This window comes from Anguilla rostrata, chromosome 4 (assembly GCF_018555375.3).
Source record: "Anguilla rostrata isolate EN2019 chromosome 4, ASM1855537v3, whole genome shotgun sequence".
In the NCBI taxonomy this organism is placed as follows: domain Eukaryota; kingdom Metazoa; phylum Chordata; class Actinopteri; order Anguilliformes; family Anguillidae; genus Anguilla; species Anguilla rostrata.
Genome location: NC_057936.1, coordinates 58,846,258 through 58,867,955, shown reverse-complemented (window position 1 = coordinate 58,867,955; position 21,698 = coordinate 58,846,258). Strand labels below are relative to the sequence as shown.

At 47.7% G+C, this 21,698-nt stretch overlaps 1 protein-coding gene across 3 annotated transcripts in view; it reads left to right on the top strand.

Moving 5' to 3' along the window:
• suco (SUN domain containing ossification factor) overlaps positions 1-21,698 on the top strand; it is a 41,419-nt gene that overhangs the window by 5,507 nt on the left and 14,214 nt on the right. For 2 of the 3 annotated variants that reach the window (XM_064333523.1, XM_064333522.1), the window contains exons 3-9: positions 13,967-14,075; positions 16,059-16,172; positions 16,647-16,870; positions 17,756-17,887; positions 18,224-18,380; positions 20,436-20,547; positions 21,542-21,669. In XM_064333523.1, the coding sequence (XP_064189593.1) occupies positions 13,967-14,075; positions 16,059-16,172; positions 16,647-16,870; positions 17,756-17,887; positions 18,224-18,380; positions 20,436-20,547; positions 21,542-21,669 (976 nt within the window). The remainder of the gene's footprint in view (positions 1-13,966; positions 14,076-16,058; positions 16,173-16,646; positions 16,871-17,755; positions 17,888-18,223; positions 18,381-20,435; positions 20,548-21,541; positions 21,670-21,698) is intronic. The other variant, XM_064333524.1, reaches the window with a different exon arrangement.

Sequence of the window (21,698 nt, the reverse complement as noted above, 5' to 3'; positions counted from 1 at the left end):
AGCACACAGGGCTTAAGAGAATAGGCGCCTTTTTCCACTCTTCCTCGACACGCTAATAAACTGCAGTAGTTTTAGCTGAATGTATTTTAGCCATGGCTTCACAAGTTACGTAGATTGGATCACAGTAAAACGTTTCGTATGGGGCAACAAGAACAATCCCCGGCTGTCATTCATGCACTTACCAAGAATCAAGAAATGTAGCTAAAATATCAGAAGGTATAAATATTTGGGCTAATTAGCCTAAGTGATGAAGGCCAGAAGTTGGCATGGAAACCAGAAATGGATATGGCCTTCGTTGCCCACCTCTGCTTCAAATTCTCTCAATCTTCGCAATAACTTCCTCCGGAGTGTTGGTTTCTGTTGATCTCTGATGATCTGAGACAGTTCCACTGCATTTCTGTTCGTTATAATAATTGATAACATCGGCAGCATGCTTTTTTTAGTGCTGTGATATGATCAATTTGAAACGTTCTTAGAAAATTTTGCAACGTATGCAGTTTTGTAGTATCGTTGTCAACAGTGTTTTTATTGTTTTTTACCAAGTGAATATTAAAAATGTACACAGAAACATTATGATAAAGGTGTAACTTCAAGGTGAATTGTCTGTTTTGAATGAAACTCTCGCCATTTCATTAAAAAACGCGACGTGACGGTGAAAATGTGCAGAGAAACTATTGTGGAAACACATAATTTCTTGATTACCTGTTTTGCCTCCCTTTCTGTAAGCACTGAATTATTTAAAAGGTCAACCCTTGGCAAAGGGTAGTAGCTCATGTTCTGATTTACTGAGGAAATGTATTTAAAGTGGGGGGTTGTCTAGATTTATGTGAGTGGCTGGCCACATAGGTTCAGTTATGATGCCTGTCTGAACGGGCTTACTCAGAGGCTTCAGTGGTAAAACCATGTGCAAATAGTTCCTGAGTTAATGGTCTGTAATTTCCATAATCCAAAACGTAGGATGATCCAAGATCTGATTGCAAACTGTAGATGATGTAAGAAGAGAAGTGAGTATTCAAAACAAGCACGGGTTATATAACACTGCATTTCCTGGTTTGAGCCTTGCTCCACCCCCCCCCCCCTTTTAAAAGACATGAGTGGAAGTGCATATTTCCTTGTTTTGGGTAGTTTCTAAACCTATTTCCTCGCAGAGGAGCTTCTGATTCTCTCATTGTCCACTCTAGACACTCTGTTTGTAAAGTCATCTTTTCAGTGGTGAGAGCAGGCTTATTTCCTGCTCCCCTGGTCTCGTAATTTTTTTAATGGCTTCATTCAGGAATTTACTGTGGTAATTTGAATGAACACCTAGGCTGTATTTGAACAGGGACATACAAATACGTTTGTCCGCTGTTCTTTTAAACATTTGTTTGTTGACCGGGTTCTTGTCAAATTTAGTTTTTTTTAAAGCTCTAACCAAATTGTTCTTGAAACATTGTCACCAGTGAACTGACATTTTAATGTCCTGGAAATGTGCTGAGGAATGCAAACTTGAACTGAAACACTTTTTTTTTTTACAGTCTGAAGGATAATTTCTAAACAAACATGTTTGCAGGCAAAACTTATTTTGTGCAGATGTCTATCTGTCGCTCTGCTTGTGCGCTTAACGGTGCTCTGCACCGGAATACTGAATGGGGGTTATCAAAACATGATGGTTTAATCAGCCGGGGCTGTGCCGGGCTGCGTCTGTCTCGGCACGCATTGTTCTTGCCCGCAGACCGTGGGGAACGTGAGCCCTTTTTGGCGAGGCAGTGGCCCGGGGCAGTGCCGACCGGGCAGATCCTACGGCGCTCCAACGTCTCCTGTTGACATTGGCGGCGGACGAAAACAGGGCCTGTTTTGCCTTGCCGGTGCGGAAAACCTTTCGGCATTCCGGTGCGTCCGGGGGAGCGCTGCCAAGTGTGGGGGGTTAGCGAGGACGCGCAGCGCCGCCCGGAAAGGCCCAGAAACCACGGCGGCCCCCAGTCACAGCCGCGTTACCGTTGGCTGGCGGAATCTTATGGAGAAACAGTGCCTCAGAGCGCGCAGCTGTCTGGCTGATATGAGCAGCTGCAGGCTGGCGCTGGAGCTAGCGATACGCCCTCAGTGCTGCTCTCTGGCTCTGTGCTGAGCAGGGCAGCTGCGTGCGTCTGGTGAGGCCTGGCCTTCTCTGATGCCCCGGCCTGGTCTCACAGCAGCTGTCCTGCCCCTTGCCCTGTATGACACGCCCGGCAAACCCAGCCCAGGCACCGGCGCATTAATCCTCCCCGACCGCATCTGCTGCGGAACGGGCCGCTTATAGCCTCACCACGGAGTTCGTGGGAGGAATTATTTTGAGTGGTGCGGACTGGTTTTTTTTCAGGGCTTGTTTTGCGGGTGTGACCGGAGGGAGTGTTTGCTCTGCTTCGGCGCGGGACTGAACTGGGCTTTCAGATCGCATTAGGTCCCATGACTGAGTCTCTCAGGCTCTTCCCAGGGCCACTGGGACCCCTTTGATCCCCGCCCGAGGGCTCTTCCTCTCCCCGGCGTCCCGGCTCCTGCTCCGGCTCTCCTTATTATTACAGGAGCGCTTCCTTCCCCAGTCACAGTTACTTCTACCCTGAACCTGAAGATAAATGCAGTCTTATTTACTCACCCTGAACTGGAGGATAAATCCCGTCTTATTTACTCACCCTCAACCTGAAGCTGAAACTAGTCACGGTTACTTACACCATGAACCTGAGGATAAATCCCGTCTTATTTACTCACCCTCAACCTGAAGCTGAAACTAGTCACGGTTACTTACACCCTGAACCCTGAGGATAAATACAGCCTTATTTATCCACCCTAAACTTGAAGCCACTGATCAAAAGTTGATTTGAAATGAACTTGATTTACTTTACCATAAACCTGAAGCTAAAACCAGTCATTTACTCATCCGATGCGGGAAGGACGTACTGTGACCCGTTCCCTGAATCTGAGGCTAAAAGGAGACCGTTGCTTACACCCGGAATCTGAGCCTGATCACTGAGTCTGTCTGTGCCTGCACTCTGAGTCTGTGGAGGACTCCTAATGGCTGCTTGAACAAGGGTTAATTATTATTTTCCTTCGAGCTCATAATCCCCACTCTCCACTCCCTGCCTTATTAACTGCCATTTCTCATTTCTGGTAAGGGGGTGCTTAATGCTTCGTTAGTGCTGTGAAAGCTGTTTGGTTGAGCATTTTTAAATGGACGGTATTGAAAACAGCCTTTCATCCGGGAGGGGGGGGGGTGGGGGTGCAAAATGATAGCTTGGCAATTGCAGATGTTTCCCATCATGGCTGTGGCTCGCAGTGCGTGGTGGTGAGTGCACTTTCTGGAAACTGTTCATTTTAATCATCGCATCATCGGAAAGGGTTTGCTTCCTGCAATGTGTTTATGATCCTCAAGTGATGAGACTCGGATGCCAACAGGGAACAGTTTGCCCTCAGCCTGCCATGGCAAAGGCTGACAGTGCTATAACAGTGTCGGGTAGCAGCAGTGAACTGTCGATTCTGAAAGTGTAGTGAAACTTTACTGCTCCGGAGCAAAGTGCCAGGTGTGGCGCGTGTGTGAGGGGGTTTCCATTTTTCGAGGTGCATGTGGTCTGCTGACTGGCAAGAGCCATTTTGGCTCTATGATCAGGATTTGCACCGAGGCAGGCTTTGCTTCTCCACAGGCCTCTGCAATGTTCCCAGGTTGCACAGAAACGGTTCTGCCGTATTGAGCCGCAGGAAGCTTCGTTTGTGGCGGCTGGGAGGAATGTTTCCTGGGCCCTGCCGTTGCCACGCCCCTTTCCTCTCTCTGTTGGACCCCGGGACCCCGTGCCAGCGGAGGGTTGGCAGTGAGTGCCGTTGCCAGGCCGGACTGGTTTCGGCAGGGGTGGAACTTGCTGTTCTCTCATTAGCCCCGAGATAAAATACCTGCTCGGTGTTCCTGGCTGCCCCAGCACATGTAAGGACATCATCTGCGCCGACTGGATTGAGCGCCACGAAATATGCAAATTACCCGTGCATCGGTCCAGGATTGCCACATTGGATTGTGGTCTGCTCATAAGTCTCATTCTAATAACAGTTTCTGTGAAACTGACGACGGGGAAGTGTTATTGTTATTGTGAAGACATGCTAATCGAGTCCCAGGAAAATGTGGACGTAATTCTCTAAAAGGAGTAAAACAAAATATCAAAACATTTAAAATTCAGAGTAATACTTTGTGTTAACGGCTGAAAAGCATGTAGCCTACAGATGCTACATGTGAAAGAAAAGCTGAGTGATAGGACCTTTAGTTTCACTGTATGTGACCATGAGGACCTGCAGTAACCCTGCCGCGCAGTTAGCGTAGCTTTTCTGGCTTAGTGCTCAGTCCGCACGCTAACACGCATTCAGTCACGGCTGTGTGTCGTCTGCACCCGCGCTGTGCTGCAGTCGATCATTTGGATATTGCATCCACATGTATTCTTCTAGCGCTCGTGATTACAACTATGTCATGGTGTGGCGTTGTAGTGAGAACCTTAATGTACTGAGACCTGTAAGATATCGATGCTACTGTTTGTCCATTAGCAGTGCATTAGTTTAGCCACGCCCACACCCAGGCGGTGATGTACAAGTGACGGGGATTAAGAGGGATGAGCTGGATTTGGGGGGTGTGGCATCTTATGCATGCGGAAGGCTGACAGATGAGAGCGCACCGCCTTCTGAGTCAACGACGGAATGTTTTTTTTTTTCTTTTTTTTTTTTTGGCTTGAGCCCGTGCCCAGCCTCGCGCTGTCCTACTTTCCTAGCCTTGCCCTGGCAGTCTGCCCTGCAGGCTCCACGTCCAGGCTCCGCATCCAGGCCGCGTCCGGCCACGTGGCTCTTCAGCGCCCGCTGGAAAAAGAGCCCCTCCTCCCCCTGACACCACACCACACCGCCAGGCCTCACCAGGACTCTGCCAGCGCTGGCCGGGAGCTCCGGCCAATCGGTGGCCACTTCCGCTGCGAGGGGCGCAAATATCAGGGGCTGTTCCGCACAGGCCTAATCTTTTAATCCAGCCCCCCCCCGCGTTCTCTGCTCTCTGATGAAACGAGGAGGGTTTGTTTATGGGCTCATACAGCCGTGTCTAATTTTCTTTTTCTTTCTGTCTTTTTTTTTTTTTTTTGATCTGATACGGGATGAAGGATTAATGAACCATAGCCGTGGCCTTTTACAATAGATCCCGGTCTGTGCCAGAGGTTCTGATCCTCAGATGCGGGCAGATGGGGGTTGTGTGAGGGCAGGGCTCAGATACCTTTTCAAAAAGGGACTTTTCACTCATTGTAAACCACAGTTGAAATGTTGGGATATAAAAAGCTCTTCCGTGGTTCTGCCTGTTCAGCACTTGGAACAGAATATTTCACAGCTGGAGGCTTTATGTGACTTTTAAATGGTGCAAAATATCTTTTTATTCTAATCCGTTTCAAACCTGGAATTAAGTAGAAGTTTTTATTTTAAATACCGTATACCGTAGACGTTCATTTACTGCTCAGGCCTGGGCATTAAGGCTTGGCGGCTGTATTGTTATTGAAAAGTGCTTCTCAGTAATGATATAGCCAAATAATAATAGCTTTTTCTCTGGAGATTGAGTCCCTGAAGAACAGCTAAATCATTGGACATAATTTCAATCAATATTTGATATGAGTCTGATTTACACTTAATTCAATTTTTAATTTAACAAAATAATCAGTCATTTATTGTCATTACTGTTATTGACTTACATTGTGAACATTTTGGACAAGGCATCTTGGTTTCTGGACAAGCAAAGAAGGAAAGTTATTTCTGTCATATTCATGTTTCTGTTAATGTGTTTCTAGTGGTTTCCCCATTCACTCATCCTCTGAGAGCGAAAACAGCTCATAAAAAACATTTATTGGGTCTGTGAAAGAAAATGTCAAAGTTTCTTGCTTGTTTTGTTTATAATAGTCCTTTTGATCAGATGCTCTTTAAATAATTTGCTTGGCGTGTTCTTGTCCTGAAAGACTAGCGGCGACGGACTTTCTGTTGTTTTATTTCGGTACACGTTGCCTGGCCTCAACCCTGACATCGATGTCACATGCATTCCTCGGAGCGATTTTCTGACTAACGGGTTTTCTAACTTACGACTTTACCGTGGAAGGGAGAGCGAAGGTCGCAGAGCCCCCCCCTCCGCACGCTCCGGTCCTTGTTCCTAGCACAGGGCATCTTTGGGAGAGCTGGGGCCTGTAGATAGGCGCCTCCCGCGCTCTGTCTAATCATTAACCGGGGGGTGACCACGCACACCGGGAGACGTGGCACTGTGCTCTGAGCAAGCCGTGGCCTTTACGCTCCCGACCGTAACTCACCGGGTCTGGTGGGCCCAAGCCAAAATCCGCTCAGTCGAGCTGTGGCCCGTGGCAACAGGCCTGCCATCAAAATCATGAGATCTTTCATGTGTCTTTTTTTCACAATGAGCTAAACCTGATTGGTAGGTTTTTCTAAACTATGTTACGACCGGGCCTGCAGCTAGTAAAGTGAATATTCAAACTGGATTGTCAGTATTGGCTGCACATAAATATTAAGGGGAATAAAGAAACTAGAATAATGCGGTCAGAGGTTCAGGAGCATGCCTGGCAGCACTAAGATAACTAGGCTCATCCATCTCCTTCCTTTGCAAGTGTAATATTTAAAAATGAGATTGGGACATCCTGCAGACTTGCTTCTGCAGTTCATTAAGCATGCAAAACGAAACGGTAAATTGTGTTAGCATAGAAGACATGCCTCAAAATAACCTTTTCAATATTACCGAACTCATCATGATTTGCAAAATTCACTGATCCCTTGTGGAGAATTGGGCAGCCATGTTGAATTGGACTGGCCTACGACCAGCTAATAAGATTTTCTAAAAGAAATGACTTCAGAACCATCACAGCACTTGTTCAAGCTATACTTAGGAGATAGGTCACTTTAATTGTCTTAATTAAACAAATGAGATTACCATCTTCAGTGGGAGTTAAGCTACTGGTCTAACACGCTCTTAGTGAAGCACCCTAAAGCTGATGGCACACTATGAACATTTGTTACCTTCTCTGCACCTGGTGAGCTCAAAATGGCAGCTTTTACAGGAGAACTTGCACTTTGAACTGATGCACTTGTTGTCCGTCGCTCTGGATAAGAGCGTCTGCTAAATGCCTGTAATGTAATGTAATGTAACTTACTTGGGGTGAACCTTTCTGTGGACCGACGATGGAGCATCATGGAGTCTTGCTCTGTTGGTTTGACCCCATTGTCATAGTGCATACAGTATGAGTACAGAAATTCAGGTCCACCAGGTCACTTGGTGTCTTCTTGGCCGATATTATTCTTGTTTAGTGTGTGTCTCTTGAGTTTTGAAACTCAGCTCTGACTTCTACAAGGCCCTGAATCTCAAGGTCAGACATTGGTTTGGGTTTTCAGGGTTGCTTTTGAAAATTTTCTGGCTTGCATGTTAGTTTGCTGTGAACAGCTAGCTTTTAGCATCTCATTGTTTTTAACGGGACCGAGGGAAAGAAAGGCTTCTCATGGCTGCTAAAACTAACTGAAATTCCACGGCTTCTCAATGTGAAATTCGCAAGAAAAACATCTGAAGTGACTTGCTTGAATCCATCTGTTGTGGTCGCTGTGTTCCTTTTTGCTATTTGGGCAGGAACTGTGTTTGCAACTTAACATGCTTAATTTGTTCCTCCTGGGGCCTCAGTATGCACAGTCTGGCCTTCTGGGGGCTAGAGCCATGTGTAGGGGGTGGGGGGGCACCCAGCCTTTGCCATGGCTTAGTCTGGAGCTGGCTAAAATGGACGAACCGAATTCCAGGGTCCTAAACGCCCCTCAGGCATCCGGCAGACGTGACAGGCCATGTGACCCTGGGCTCCAGCAGAGCTCCTGACCCCATGGCCTCACTAAACTCTTCTGATCCCACAGAGAGTGGGGAAGGCTTCATTATACTGGGCCAGCCTTCTTTTATCTGACGGGGGCTTTGATGGGGTTAGGGTAATATGCTATGTGTAGGCTTTTCTCACAGTGGGGCCTAATATAAAATATGGTTCATATTTAATTGTTGATAAACTTAAAATGTGTGTATTTGGTTATATTGAAGTTGTGGTTATTTCATAAAAACTGCTCTCTCAGAAAGCATTGCTGGTATGGAAAATGCTGTATATTTACAGATTTGGGGAACATCGGGGGTCCCACTGTGTGATCATTAACAATTTACAACGGCTCTCTTCCCATTGATCAAAACGATACACGTGTTGGAATATAGTCACCAACTCCACTGCTTCGAGACGTCTGCTCTGGTGCCTTCAGTAGCCCCCATGGTGCTAAAAGAGGTAGGGGAGTTTGGCCATTCCAGTGCTGAGCTGGGGGGCGAATTTAAAACTCCACCAGGAAAGGGTATCGTTTGCTCGTGACACGGTGCTTTGAGCGGCACGCTAAACATGTTGTGGACCGAGCGGGCAGGGAGGCCTCGAAGTGGCCCTGCTGTGAAATGTGGATTCCTGGAAACCGTCGCCAGTGATTTGATGGCGGAGGTCGTTGTTCGATTTACTTCACAGTGCTCCCTTTTCAGAACTGCGTTTTGACCTCGACTGTGATGGCGTGATGTAGAAAAGCGGTACTGAGGTGTTTTCTGGAGTTTGGGGGACTTGAACGCGTCTGAGCTGAGGTTCGCTTTGGGTTTGGCGCCCGGCCAAAAGGCCTTTCAGCCAGTGCCTCAGGCCGCTGCTCCGCTGAAGCTTAGCTGGGGCGCTTTAGCGTGAGCTTCTCACTTTTTTTTTTGCCAGAAGTGGCCTAACTAGAACACAAACAAATGCTCGCATGGGCCGTTGGTCCCCCCTCCCCTCGCATGGGGCCCCGCAAGAGCAGGAAACGAGACGCAGCTGATCTGCTGACTCAAGCCCCGAGCTTCGCTTTCTTTAAGCTGCACTGGAGAGGCCCGATATCCATTTACTTAAAATACCGCTCTGCGCTCTCCATGAAGCAGGCCTTTTTCTCCACAGATGCACGCGTTTATGCAAGCCTCAAAAATGCTTCGCATTTCTGAAAAATGCCTTTCAATGATAGCCTTGATAGGTTATTTTTCACAATAAATATTTGTTTATAAATATTTTTTTTTTGTTAGAATTTTTGTGTTTTGCTATGTGAGTTGAGGTTAATTCTTGAAACTCATTAGAAAATGGGGTGGTTGTTGAGAGGTCGCCTTTCTCCTGCATAATGGCCTCTTTAATTGAGTGCAGTTTCAAGGGCTCCTGACGCAGGAACAGTTTGTACTTGTGTGGGTTTGTATGTGTGCTGGTTGTCGAGTAATGAGCTGGTGGAGGCGGACATCTTGGCTCCAGCTCTACACGCGACTGTTGCATCTTCCTTAGCTCTGCACACCTGCAAAGTAGCCCCACTCTCCCTGGCAGGTGTAATCACCGCTACTGCAGATTCAGGTCCAGTCATGTACTGAGCTTACTCATGAATGGAAACCTGGGAGCAGGTGACTAGATTTGGAATGCCATTTTACTTGCCGGTGTAGAGCATGGTATGTGTCCCTGTTGAGTGGAGGGCTGCTCCTACTGTATGTAAATCTATCTATGGCTTGGGGCTCTCTGTCTACCGTATGTTATGGAAATGCAAACAGGAATGTCAAAAGGCGTGTTTCCTCCTTTTGACCTACTCATCTAGCAGCTTCTTTCATGCACAGCTAACACAGACTGAACTTGCTCTGAAACCTAATTTGCCCCACATATGTCATTCATATGCCTGTAGCTTTCACATGCTTATGATGTTCCTTCATGGCACAGATGGATTTGATCTTCACAGTAGGGTTTTCACTGAAGCCATCTAAGGCCTTGTGCCTCTTTTATCAGTACAGTAGTCTCCGATTGGTCAAGGCAGCTGAATTGACAGGGTGCTGTAACTAGGCTTGCCTTGGCCAATCAGAGCCTTTCACCGATGGTCATCTGTCCACCTTTCTATTTTTTACTCTGAACTCAACACTGTTGCCCACTGTGGCTCATCTCTCTGCAGCTGCTTCGAGTAGATGTTATTGTCTCCAATTTGTTTTTTGCGGAACGCGAGTTACATCCTGATCTTTGAGTGCTGGAGAACTCATAATTGCGTAACTGGTGTAGAAACACCTGCTCAAATGTACCGCACATTAGCTAATGGGTGAGAAGTTAGCAGCACTGAAGAGATTTGATCAGTTGGCTGCAGGTGAAGAGGTCAGGCCTACTTCTGGCTGAGGACCTTGTTTATGAAGGCCTAGCACAGTACGTACCGTTAAGCCCATGTACCTGTCATCATGGCTGCTTCCACTTCTGCTGTTATTTGACCATGGTAAAGAAAACAAACTGCTGTGCAGTTTGTCTGTAACATTACAGCAGTGAAGTAGAAGAAAAGCAAAAATTTTAGAGTTTGATAAAATGAGTACAGCACAAAAGGGTGCAATAAACCAAGTGAAGCATGAACTGCTAAATTGAATACTTTGTGATTAACTCCTTATGTTACATTCATGCATTGTCAAAGTGTAGTGAAAGGTTTGACCCTGAACACTGAGTTGCAATATAGTAGTTGATGGGTGATTAATATAGTCCCCAAAAATGTTAATTTACCCCCTTATTGGATTTGCAAAATTCAAGTATTGGAGACTTCATAAATGTTTCTGCCAATACAAAGTAATGTCAGTACTGTGATGTTTCTGATTGCCATACTGGCTGATTCTGCTCAGTTCAACCACATTCGTCTGCATACATTGTGTGTGCATACGGTAAACAAGGGGAAAAAGTTCTATGTCATTGATGTGGACTTTACCAGTACGTTAACCTTTACATGCTTGACATTTGAAGCGGTGCTTATTCTAAAGCAAAGGCTCTATCTTTAGCCGTGCTTATATTAACTCTGGGCCCTTATGTATGTATAATATTTGCATGCTGGGTTTCAAATTTCTCAGAGTCAATATTTCACGCCTGTCACCCCATATGGAATCACCATATATGTATGCGTGTGACACGCCGATATGTTCACATCGAAGTATGTGATCCACAGATCATGTGTCCACGTGTGCGTCAAACAAGGTCAGCTTATCCATCATGGTCAATGAAACGCTCCCATAATAGAGACTGTGTTGGCTGACTGCTGGACCTTGGACCTTTAAGGTATCTTGCCTGTGAAGAAGAACTGCCTTTGTGGATCTGTGCTGTAGGCTCAAATGGCTTCTTTATTATACGTGAGAGGGATATTGTGAGCGGTTTGGGTTTTCCTGGGTTAAGCTGAATAAAGAATGCATCTGTACGAGCAGGCAGATGGTAACGTAAATACAATTATTAGAATACCTGCACTTGCAGGGCAGTGTTTTGCTCAGCAAGCTGTGGACAGATAGCACAGCTCTGTCTGTGAGCCCTCTGAGGGGTAAGCTGCCTACATAAACACATATGCATGTCTGCACTCATGTAACTTCCCAGAAGTGGCTTGAGGGGGAGTAGACGGTGTGAACGTGTGTATTCTGGTCCTCAGGTTGGGGTGACATTGATGGCTTGTCAAGGTGAAGTTCTCAGGTTTCCCTGGGTGACTGAGGTGACAATCGCAGGCCCCAGCTGTTTCCCGCACTCTACCGCCTGACGGACGGGCTCCGTAACCACGGCGATGTGGGCAGCAAACCTGTCCTGTGCCTGGCCAGAGAACTTCGCTCTCACAGACCCGGGAAAAACGGCCTCCTGTTTGTTTGTGGAATGAATCGCCGTCCGTAATGCAACTTTGGATTGCAACATATTTGGCTGCCGCTGTGTAAACAAGCACTTTTTTCGGTAAACCGAGATGTCTGATATGCATTAGCATCCGTCCATTTAAATTGCTGTTGGAAGTAAACAAACAACCTGGGCCGTGTGTGTGTGTGTATAAGGGTTCCATCAATTTCCCCTGCAGCCTCAGGTGCTCATGAATGCAGGCTATTCACGGTTGGATTCTTAGAAACTCGGCCCTGCTTCAGACTACGTCTTCTTCCCCCCCTTCATTCGGGACCTCATTTGCACGGTGACAGTTTGACCAATCACTGAACGGCGCGGCAGTGTGCCGCCGTGTCTTCACCGTACCTGGAAACTAGACACACAATATAAAGGCCCAGGGGGGCCCGATATATAAAAACTGTATGCCTGCCCGGAGCTAAGTGCTAACGTCGGACGTTAATATTACGTCCATTGCACAAGTTTGGGTGTTAACAAGCGTCTGTTGCTCAGGTCATTTTGATCTATGCCTAATGGGTTTTAGGCGCAAGCTGTAGTGTTGACTGCTGCTGTAATTACTTGAGTTGCCACCCTCAATGCAGAAAGATAAGGATGCCCCCCCCATCATAAAATTTGGGGCGACATGTTTGAAAGGTTACTGTGTAAAGGATAGACAACAGTTGACAACATTCGGGCCTGCTGCCACTCCGATCCGGCATGTCTCAACCATTTCACGTGAAACTGGTTTGATTTTATTTATGATTAAGTTATTCCCACGATTGTGGAAGACCTTGAGTGTTTATGGAACTTTGTGTAGGAAAATATGGAACAAATTGCTTCCTGTATTGATTTAATAAGGAGCACATTTTATTCTTCGATGCCGGACGATTACATAATATAAGGGATGATTGGCAATCCTAGTAATTACAATTCAAGTGAATTATTTCATTTGGACAATAATGTATTGTTTTGAGCGAACACATCAGTAAGAGAGCGCGTTTCTCCATCTGAAAAACGTGGTATTTGCTCAGCTTAGCCTCAAACGTTTTCTAAGAAACCGAGCTAGTTTCGCAGCATGCAAATTAGTTCACATTTCTATGCAGCTGACTTTACGTGTGAATATCTGCCCTAGTGAGTACCTGTTTCAGTTAACACCTTGGTTAATGGAACGTTTTGGGCAGTGCAGCTGTTGGAAGGCTTCTGCCCTGGGTTCCGAGAGAGAGAGAGGGAGGAGGGAGAGAGGGGACACTCGTGCTACTCAGAAGACCTTCACTCGGATGCCATGCCTCCGGCCTCCACATCACTTTGACTTTAACCCTCCTGATAAGATAAAGAGGGCCTGGGCCTCCCTGCTGCCTGGCTATCCTGCTGCCTTATCTCCCAGAGTTAGGTCGTTTTTTTTGCTTTTTTTTCGGACTTTTCCTTTAGGCTGTGCACACACTTCCTGAAAAAGCAGGTCACATTTGTTTTCACCTCCTTGTGATACGACTTACCCGCTCTCAGCTGTCTCAGACGTTGGCTAAGGTATCTGGGCTCAGAGCAAGAGTCGGCTTCCCTTTTAATATGGTTAAGTTTAATGTGCAGTAGTGCATGATGCAAATGAAGGTGCTTTGAATGCGATTGAGTCCATACCGAAGATACACAAAGGTACGAGATAGACTTATCTGTGGAAGCGCATAGGACGAGGACAACTGCTCTGTTCGGCTTCTGATGCTGGTTTGTCTATGCCAGCGAATGGTGGCATGAGAGGAATGGAGAAAGCAGGTTATCTCCGCCTCATCTCTTGGAACCGCGTACAGGCCATTGCATCAGCAGCATCTGTTTAAATTGGTTGTTCGATTGCGTAGGTCGTGGCGCAAATGGCAGAATTGAGTGTTCACGGGTGACTCATGCTCATTGGTGGAGGGCCTTAGAATGCAGTATTCAGCTCAGTGGCAGGGAGTGGAGCTTATCTTTAGGCCGACTTGTGTAGTTCAAATTCCACAAAATGTCCTCAGAAGTTTGCATCAGCCTCACACGAACACAATCTCACACAGATCTCGTCTGCTCGGTACAACCGCCAAAGCCCGTGTTATCCCAACCCTGCCATCAGTTTAAACGTGTCTGTGCTGATAGCGCAGGTGTTTGCCGTCTCCATGGTGAAAGGGGAGCTTCTCCGGTGGAGCGGATGATTTTGTTGAGAGAGCCACACCTGAGCTCCGGGTAGGACTCAGAACAGGGTGTCGCTTGTGGAAGAGCTGAACTCGGTTGGGACGACCCTGTTGACAGTGACCTCTTTGTCTCCGCAGGTACCCCAGTCGTCATGTTGATTGTTCGGAACAGAGCGCCGCTGGCCCAGTACAGTCTGCACAGGATAGCAGCCCTCAGGCGAAGCCGGAGGAGGGGGCTCACGAGAAGGTAACTCCACCCGCCCCTCGTCCCCCCTCGTCCCCCCTAATTGGGGCCCCCCTGTGGCGCCTGTTGACCGGCCGATTGCAAGATCTTTCCACAGGACTGTTGTGAATGCGGGGGTGGGGTGGGGGTGGGGGTGGGGGTGGGGGGGGCATGTATGTTCCTGACCTCCCGAAAGGGGGTGTGCCTTGTGGGTTATGTAAGGTCTGATCTGCTGAGTGTGGCTGTGTGAGGGGCCCGGTTGTGTAACGTAAAGGCCGTAGAGACCCTCCTCCAGTTGGGCCCACGGTTAATCTGTAACGGAGTCTCATCTTGTGAGGGGTCCAGAAGGCCACGCTGATCCCCCCAGAGAGGCTGATAGTGGCGGGTAGATAAGGGCTTTTTTTTTAGGAGTCAGATGTTTATAGGGTCGTTCTGTTCCGCCGTTTCCCAGGGGTTACATTTTTTAGGAATTAATGATTGGCTAATCCTTCTTCAAACAGTCTCAGCAGGAACGCTGTAGTCGCCGTTGATTGGCCGAGGTAGTTCCATACATCAGGCCTCAATGTTAAGCTTAAGTTGACTTGAATTCATTTTTTTCATTTCATGAGTTGTTATTTACCTTCAGTTGAAACTTGACCTGAAAGGGAGGCGCATTGTTCTTGCCGCAGCATGACATTTACTCTTTAAATATGGGTGGTGACATGATTGCGTCAAAAGGCTATTTGTGTGTGTGTTTGTTTGGTTAAATACAGGAAAGCAACAGTGGAAATGACCTACATTTTGGTTTCTTTTGTTTAATTTATTTCTGTTCTGTACCTTCATGAATATTTGCATTATCCACATTGAGTTACAGATCTCTCCCTTAGTTTTGGTGATGTCATTCTTTGTATCCATTGTTGTTTAAAATCAATGCAGATTGTTGAGTTCAAACATAACTTTTTAATTGTATACATTGTCATTCCTTCAACTAAAAAATAATAATTGTGTAACTTAACGTATAGATTTGGGATGTCCAATCTTATTCACAAAGGGCTGGTATGGGTGCAGGTTTTTTTCTTGCCTGACCCTAAAGACACTTGATCCTACTTATTAAGGTGCTGAGCTAAAAACAAACACCCAGACCCACAGCACCCACGCCCACCCCTTTTTGGATTTATATAATTAACACTTGTGGAATTGGCTCCCAATTAGCTGTGATGCTCCAAATTTGACAAGTGGGTGTGATGTAATTCACAGATGCATGTTGCATAATAATAACTTGCATGTAGTTGACCGCTGTTTAGTGAAAAAGTACTGCCTGTATTGTGTTCTCAGAAACAAAAACATTGCTGTGACTGTTATGCTCAAATCTCACAAAGAATACAAGTGTGTAGGTTACAGAGAAGCTGAAAGCTGCTGACCAAGAAATGCTCCAGGCTAGACGGTGGGGTTATATGGCCCAGACTGAGTTCAGGGTAATCGGTCTGGTTTTTGCCATGCTATTGAGGGAAGATTGAAAGGGGAGTACAGGTCTGCTGATGAGCAAGCATTTCCTGATTATCCTACTCAACCTAAACTGCTTCTAGCACTGTTTATGAGAAAATGCATCTGTTAATGTGTCAAAGAATCTGCATTATTGTCCTGAAGTAGGTAGGCATCATTTGTTCTTTCATTATGCCTTCCATTTCCTCAGAAGCTTCCATTGCTCAAAAACACAATTTTTCAAATGATCCCACATGAAATTATAGAATGCAGTTATATTTCCTGTTTATTGTTTTTTTTTTTTCCTTCTTTTTTGAATCAAAGAACTCATTTTCATGTCTCATTCCCATTTGGGTTCGTAATTATAAGAGAATATCTCCGTATTTTATACTGACAGCTTGAAAATGTGTAATTATCTACGTATATTAAGGGTTTGTACCCTTCTGTGGTGGACCACTGAGTCTGATAGTCTGGGCTTGGCATCTCTGAGGCTGTGCTGTAGTATGTGAGGGAGTGGTGTGACTGACAGCCCCTGGGTGTTCGCAGGTCGAAGAGGATTGGGCGGTGTACATCCAGTCGTACGACGTGGGACTGGAGTCGGAGAGGGTTTCATTAGAGGCGCCAGCGCCGAATGAAATGCAAGATGAGGAAGACGATGAGGTGCGGTCAGCTTTGGTTTGGAATCGCCGTCTCTGCCGATGGTGATTTTTCTGGCGTGACGGTTGAGTGTGCTGTTGGTGTCTCATTAACAGTATTTTAGGGTTTGGGTAGCCTACTTCTTCCCATCACCTGTATAACTGTGTTTGGTACTATGTTTGGTTATCCTGTTATGCATTCATCTGTTGAATTAATGGATTTCTAGTTACAAAGGAAACAGATTTTTATTTATATGTGTGTTCCTGTGCATGTATGTAGAGGTTAAATGAATAGGTATTGCATGTGTGTAGGCTTTGGGTAATTGTGGATAATGGCATCATCTTAATATCTTAAAATGCATCAAGTGTGAAATTTCCATCAAAGAGCTCATGAGGTACTGAAAGTTTCTGGTTGGTTTGATGTGTACTAAGTTCATCTGTGTGCTGGTCTTGTCCTGTGAAGTGCCCTATGTGATATGACCTGACTGTTCTGGGCTAGACTGTGAAAAAGGAGGAGCCTGTTGTGGAGGCGAGGACAGAACCGGCGACGGACCCCGCACCGGATCCGGAGTCCGATCCTCCCGCCTCTCAAGACCAGCAGGCCCCGCCTACCGCTGCTGCTTCCTCCCCCCCCACCGAGCTCCCCGCAGCTGTGCCCGCTGAACAAGAGGAAGCCCCCGAAGACACACCTACCTCACAAGCCCCTCCCACCACACCCACCAGGTGAGCACGGGTTGGCCAGCCCTCTGGAGATAGGGGGCGTGGCTCAGGCTGTCTAAGGGCCAAAACTGTAACATGGACAGCTTCACAATTTTTGTGATGTTCAAGCACAGTGCCGTGTTTGTTTGCATTCAATTCGTAATGTGGCTTGGACCACTTCTGTAACCATTCAGTAGCCTGTTGAATGTGAGCCTCGTGTTATGCATGTGTTCTTCGGTATATGAATGCCTAACACAGTTATTCCCTTTTCAGCTTTAACTACTTTTTCTTCTTTGGTCTTTCATCTTTTAACTTTGTGTGAAACACAAGGGAGAGAACTCAGTGTTGAGCAACTGTTTGACATCTTTGTCTCCTCTCGGTGGCTTTCCACACGTTCTTGTCAGTGCTATTTCAATGGACCCTTCAACCCCCCACCCCAGCAGAGACAAACCTCCGATTCTCATGACACGGGCTCTCACCTTTCAGTGCCTTTTTACGGACAAAATTTCAGCATCCAGGAATTTAATGGCACCTGTACAACTCGCACCGGGAGGAAGAACGAGAACTGGACGATTCTTAAATCCCACCACCCCCCACTTACCCCTCCTCGAGGACTAACTGGCTAGCTCCCTGTCAATCCGCCCTTGCGAAAGGACCGTGCAATCCTCTGGCCAGGACACACACACACGCACACATCCCCCCCCCCCTCCTGGGAGCTCCACGATGGCAGCACAGCCCCCTGAAACGCGCCCAGGCCGCTAAGGGGAACCCCCTCCCTCAGACACACTTCTCCCTCCTCCTCCTCTCCCTCCTCCTCCTCCTCCTCCTCTCTCCTCTCTCCTCCCTCCTCCTCTCTTCCCAGCCCGTGGGGGCACTGCTGTAAACAGCCTATTATCTCTTTCCCCTCAGTGCAATAGAGGTTGCCAGTGCCGATACCCCTGTAGACAGCTCTATTGATGCTGAGCATCAGCAGTCCGCGTCCGAGTGCGAGGCCGCAGGGCCCCCCGTGGCGCCCCCGCCCTTTCGCAGCCCGCTCGCCAGGTGAGTACTGACCCTTGACCCCGGCGAACCGCAGGTACAGCAGCCGCTCCCCTCTCTGCTCCTACTGCCGCGCTCGACAGCACTCCTCCGCTGGCCTTGCCTTTTTTCCCCCGCCCGCCGTGCTGTCGCCCAGCCAAGACAAATTGACCACTTGGCTCCAGTAAACGAAAAGATGCTTATTTGGTCTCTTTTTTTTTTTTTTTGGTTTTTGGTTTTATTCTTGTTTGGGGTCGTCCAGCGTTTCTCAGTGCCTTTCTCTCTCTCTCTCTCTCTTTTTCTCTTTCTCTCTCTCCCTCTCTCCCTCCACGCTCCTGTCGTGTCGGACGTCCTCTTCAGCTTGACCGTGGATCACGTAGAGAATTCCTCCAGCACCCATGGGAGCCGGACGGGGACCAAAACTGAGCTGGACTCCTCGCTCCCCCATGTGGAGCAGGATGTGCCCGAGCTGGACCAGGGCACCAACGCCTCCCACATGCCCGAGGAGGAGGCGGAGGTAACGTGTTTTCTGTATCAGTGGGAGACTAACCATGGCTCTTAAAGTAAAATGGTCACCTTCCATTGGGGTCTGTAGGGGTCACCAGCATTGGCCAAGAAGCCTCTACCCTTCTGTGTGACAGGACGATCTTGGGTTCATTTCTGATTTTTGACACTACTAGGGTAGGAGAGTATCAGTATTATAGAGTACTACATGATTCAAATATGTGTCATAGCGGGTGTGCTAACTTTCGCAATTCGTTTTACGTGAACGTGACGGCAGCGTTAAGGCGGGAAAAGGGAGGAGGAGGACTAAACGCCTCACGGCGATCTGAGCTACAGTAAAGAGCAGAAGGAAGTTGAATGCAACCGGTCGTCAGAAGGACTATTCTTAAAAGTGCTGTGGAATGCCAGTTCGTTGTATGCTGTCAATATTTCCGCCTTCCTGAAATAATTAAGGCTCGGCCAGCGTCCCAGCCAAAACCCTGAAACGAGTGTCGCGTGCCAACTGAGCCAGCCAGACAAAAGTCAGGAGGCGGTGCCCCTGACGTAATGGAGGGCACCTCCTCCCTGAGCACACCTGGTCTCATCATGCCATCTGTGCCCGCTACAGCATGGCACAAGCATAGCAGTGCCCGCCCTGGGAGGGGTCCTGTGTTCACTGTTTCTCAGTGATTTTTTATTTCAATGTTTTCCGGTTGGATTGTCTGGCTGGAAATACTGCTTGCTCTTTGGTGTATTTGAATCGTTTCCAAGGTTTTGATTATGGCCTTACCTGTGACATTTTTTTATTTTGTATTTTAGCAGGAAGAGATTTCAAATCTTTCATAAGAGAGCCTTGGCCTAGATTGGAATTATACGTCTTTTCATTGTTATACAGTGTGTGTGTGTGTGTGTGCGTGTGTGTGTGTGAGAGAGAGAGAGAGTGTGTGAGTGTGTATCCTACAAATGGAATTGTTTAGTTCACAACTGTCTCATTCAGTAGCAAAGTTCAGATTAATCCTGATAATGACTCATGGGTGAAAGATGACTCATGATCAGGAATTGAAAGAATGATCCCTTATACTGTTGCTTAGACTATTTACTGTTATATGTTCTTCCTTTGACTATGTTTTCCAGGCATAAAGTCTCACTAAATCTCTGCACTACAGAAATAGCCATGTAATATTTCTGTGTTTATTTTTGGTTTACACACTGTGCTTTTGTACAAATAGTGCAAGTAAATGGAAGGATATGCGCGTTTTCATAATTTTTTTTTTCCAGTTGTGCGTTTTGTTCCATGCGTATCTCTCAATTCAAGAGTAAATGCAAAGTACACTGTTCTTTGGTAAGCGGACGGGTCGGCTTATTGGGCTCATTATTAGCTAATTACTTATGCTTTAGTCACTGTAGTCCCTGAATGGACCTGGTGCTCTGGGCTCTTCAGCCCTGTCAGAGAAACAGTCTGAGGATTTCCCTTTCTCACACATCAGTAGACGGAGAACACCAGGCCCTCTGCGTTCAGCTCAGTATTTGATATTGAAAGTGTGGTGGTAAATGCATAGGCTTCTAGAGATGATTAATGTATTTGGGAACTGAGCTGGAGTCATTATGCTGAGGCTGACTGGCTGTGGGAGGTCATGTGGAAATCTGCTCTGTAACGGCACAGATTAGGGGAGCTGGGAGTTAGGCTCCGCCTCTCTTTGTGACACGCATTGTAAATTTTTCATTGAGGCAGCGCACCGTCCCCTCCCCCCACCCCTGTTTAGTATTCAGACGGCTCCCATCTCTTGGAGGCATTCTTTGGTGTAAGAGCAGACTGCGGTGGGACAAAGCCTGCTTGTGCAACGCTGCCAGGCTGTCTCTGCTTCGAGCCCGGGGTGAAATGGATTGGTTAGCGTACGCGGTGTACTCTTGCGCAGCAGCAGCACCGTGGGCTAGCCCTTGCTGGTGTTGTTACTGCTGCTGATCCGTAAAGCTCTTGCGTAACTGGCAGAATTGGCTGCTTGCCGCTGTTCGGGGCCTTGTGCGCGAGCTGGTTTGCTTGGCGACGCGTCGCGCGGAAGAGCTAACTCGCGAACCGTTCTGCCCGCAGGCCGACGAAGCCCCCGTCGCCAAGGAGACGGACCCCTCGGTGCCCGGCAAGGAAGACATCCCCACCTTTGACGAGTGGAAGAAGAAGGTGATGGAGGTGGAGAAGGAGAAGAGTAAGGGCCCTTCCATGTCGGTCGTCATAGCAACCCCGGCCTTTCAAACTTTAGGGAGTCTCAGGAGGGTAGAGGTTGTCGCCCCTCAGCTCAGCGGCGCAGAAAGGTTTAGTCACGTCGCAGCGAGGCTGCAGTGGCTTTGGCCGAGGCTGCAGAAGCCCCGGCGTGCTGGGTCCAGCCGATGGGCAGGAAGTGGAGCGTGTGCAGTGCAGGGTTGCATAAGCCCCCCCTCGTCTCCCACAACCCCCCCCCCATCTCCCGCAGCCATGAAAAATGCATGTGGGGGTAATGGACCGGGGCAGTGGAGCGTGAGGGACGGCGCTCGGAGTACGAGGAGCGCTGCCGCACACGGGACCTCACACCGAGACGTACCCCGTTAGGACTGGACCACCCAGCACCCCTAAAGCACAGACGGGCACTGGGAGATTAATGGCGGCCACAGACACTTCTCTCCCTTTATGTTAGATTTTGATTCAGTTAGATTGCGGATTGTGTAGCGCCATTGTAATCTCCAGAGGCCTGTTTCCCTGTGTCTGAGCCTGCAATATGTCGGTAATGGGTGAGCGCTCCTCTCCCTGCTTTATGGTCTAAAATAAGCTGCTCTGCGCGAGAGTGGAAAGCAGGTTTGAAATCGCAGCCCCGGTCATCAGATCCCATGTTAGAAGACATGCCTGTCCTCCCCTAACTAGGTTATCAGTATGAGAGCGAGGAATATAGGTTCACTGGCATACCCCTCCTCGCACTGCTGTGGAGAACATGATATCGATTGCGGTTTGCTGTCAAGGCTAGGTACACACACACACATGCTCACACGCGCGCACACACACACCCATGCACCCCATGACGCATTGTGATTGGGTTTTAGGAGATAATTTAGAGCTTTGAAAATGACCCAGTTTTCACCCCCCCTCCAACTCACTGTCACATGCTCTCTTGCCCCCATCCCCCTCCCACCCTCTCTCCTCGTCCTTCTCCCCCGCTCCCTCTCGGACAGGCCAGTCCATGCACTCCTCCTCCAATGGAAGCCCCCATGTGGTGAAGAAGGTACAGAAGAATTTTAAGAATAACTACGCCTCTGTGGAGTGTGGGGCCAAAATCCTGTCGGCAAACACGGAGGCTAAGGTACTGGGAAGCCTGCGTCAGATTGTGAG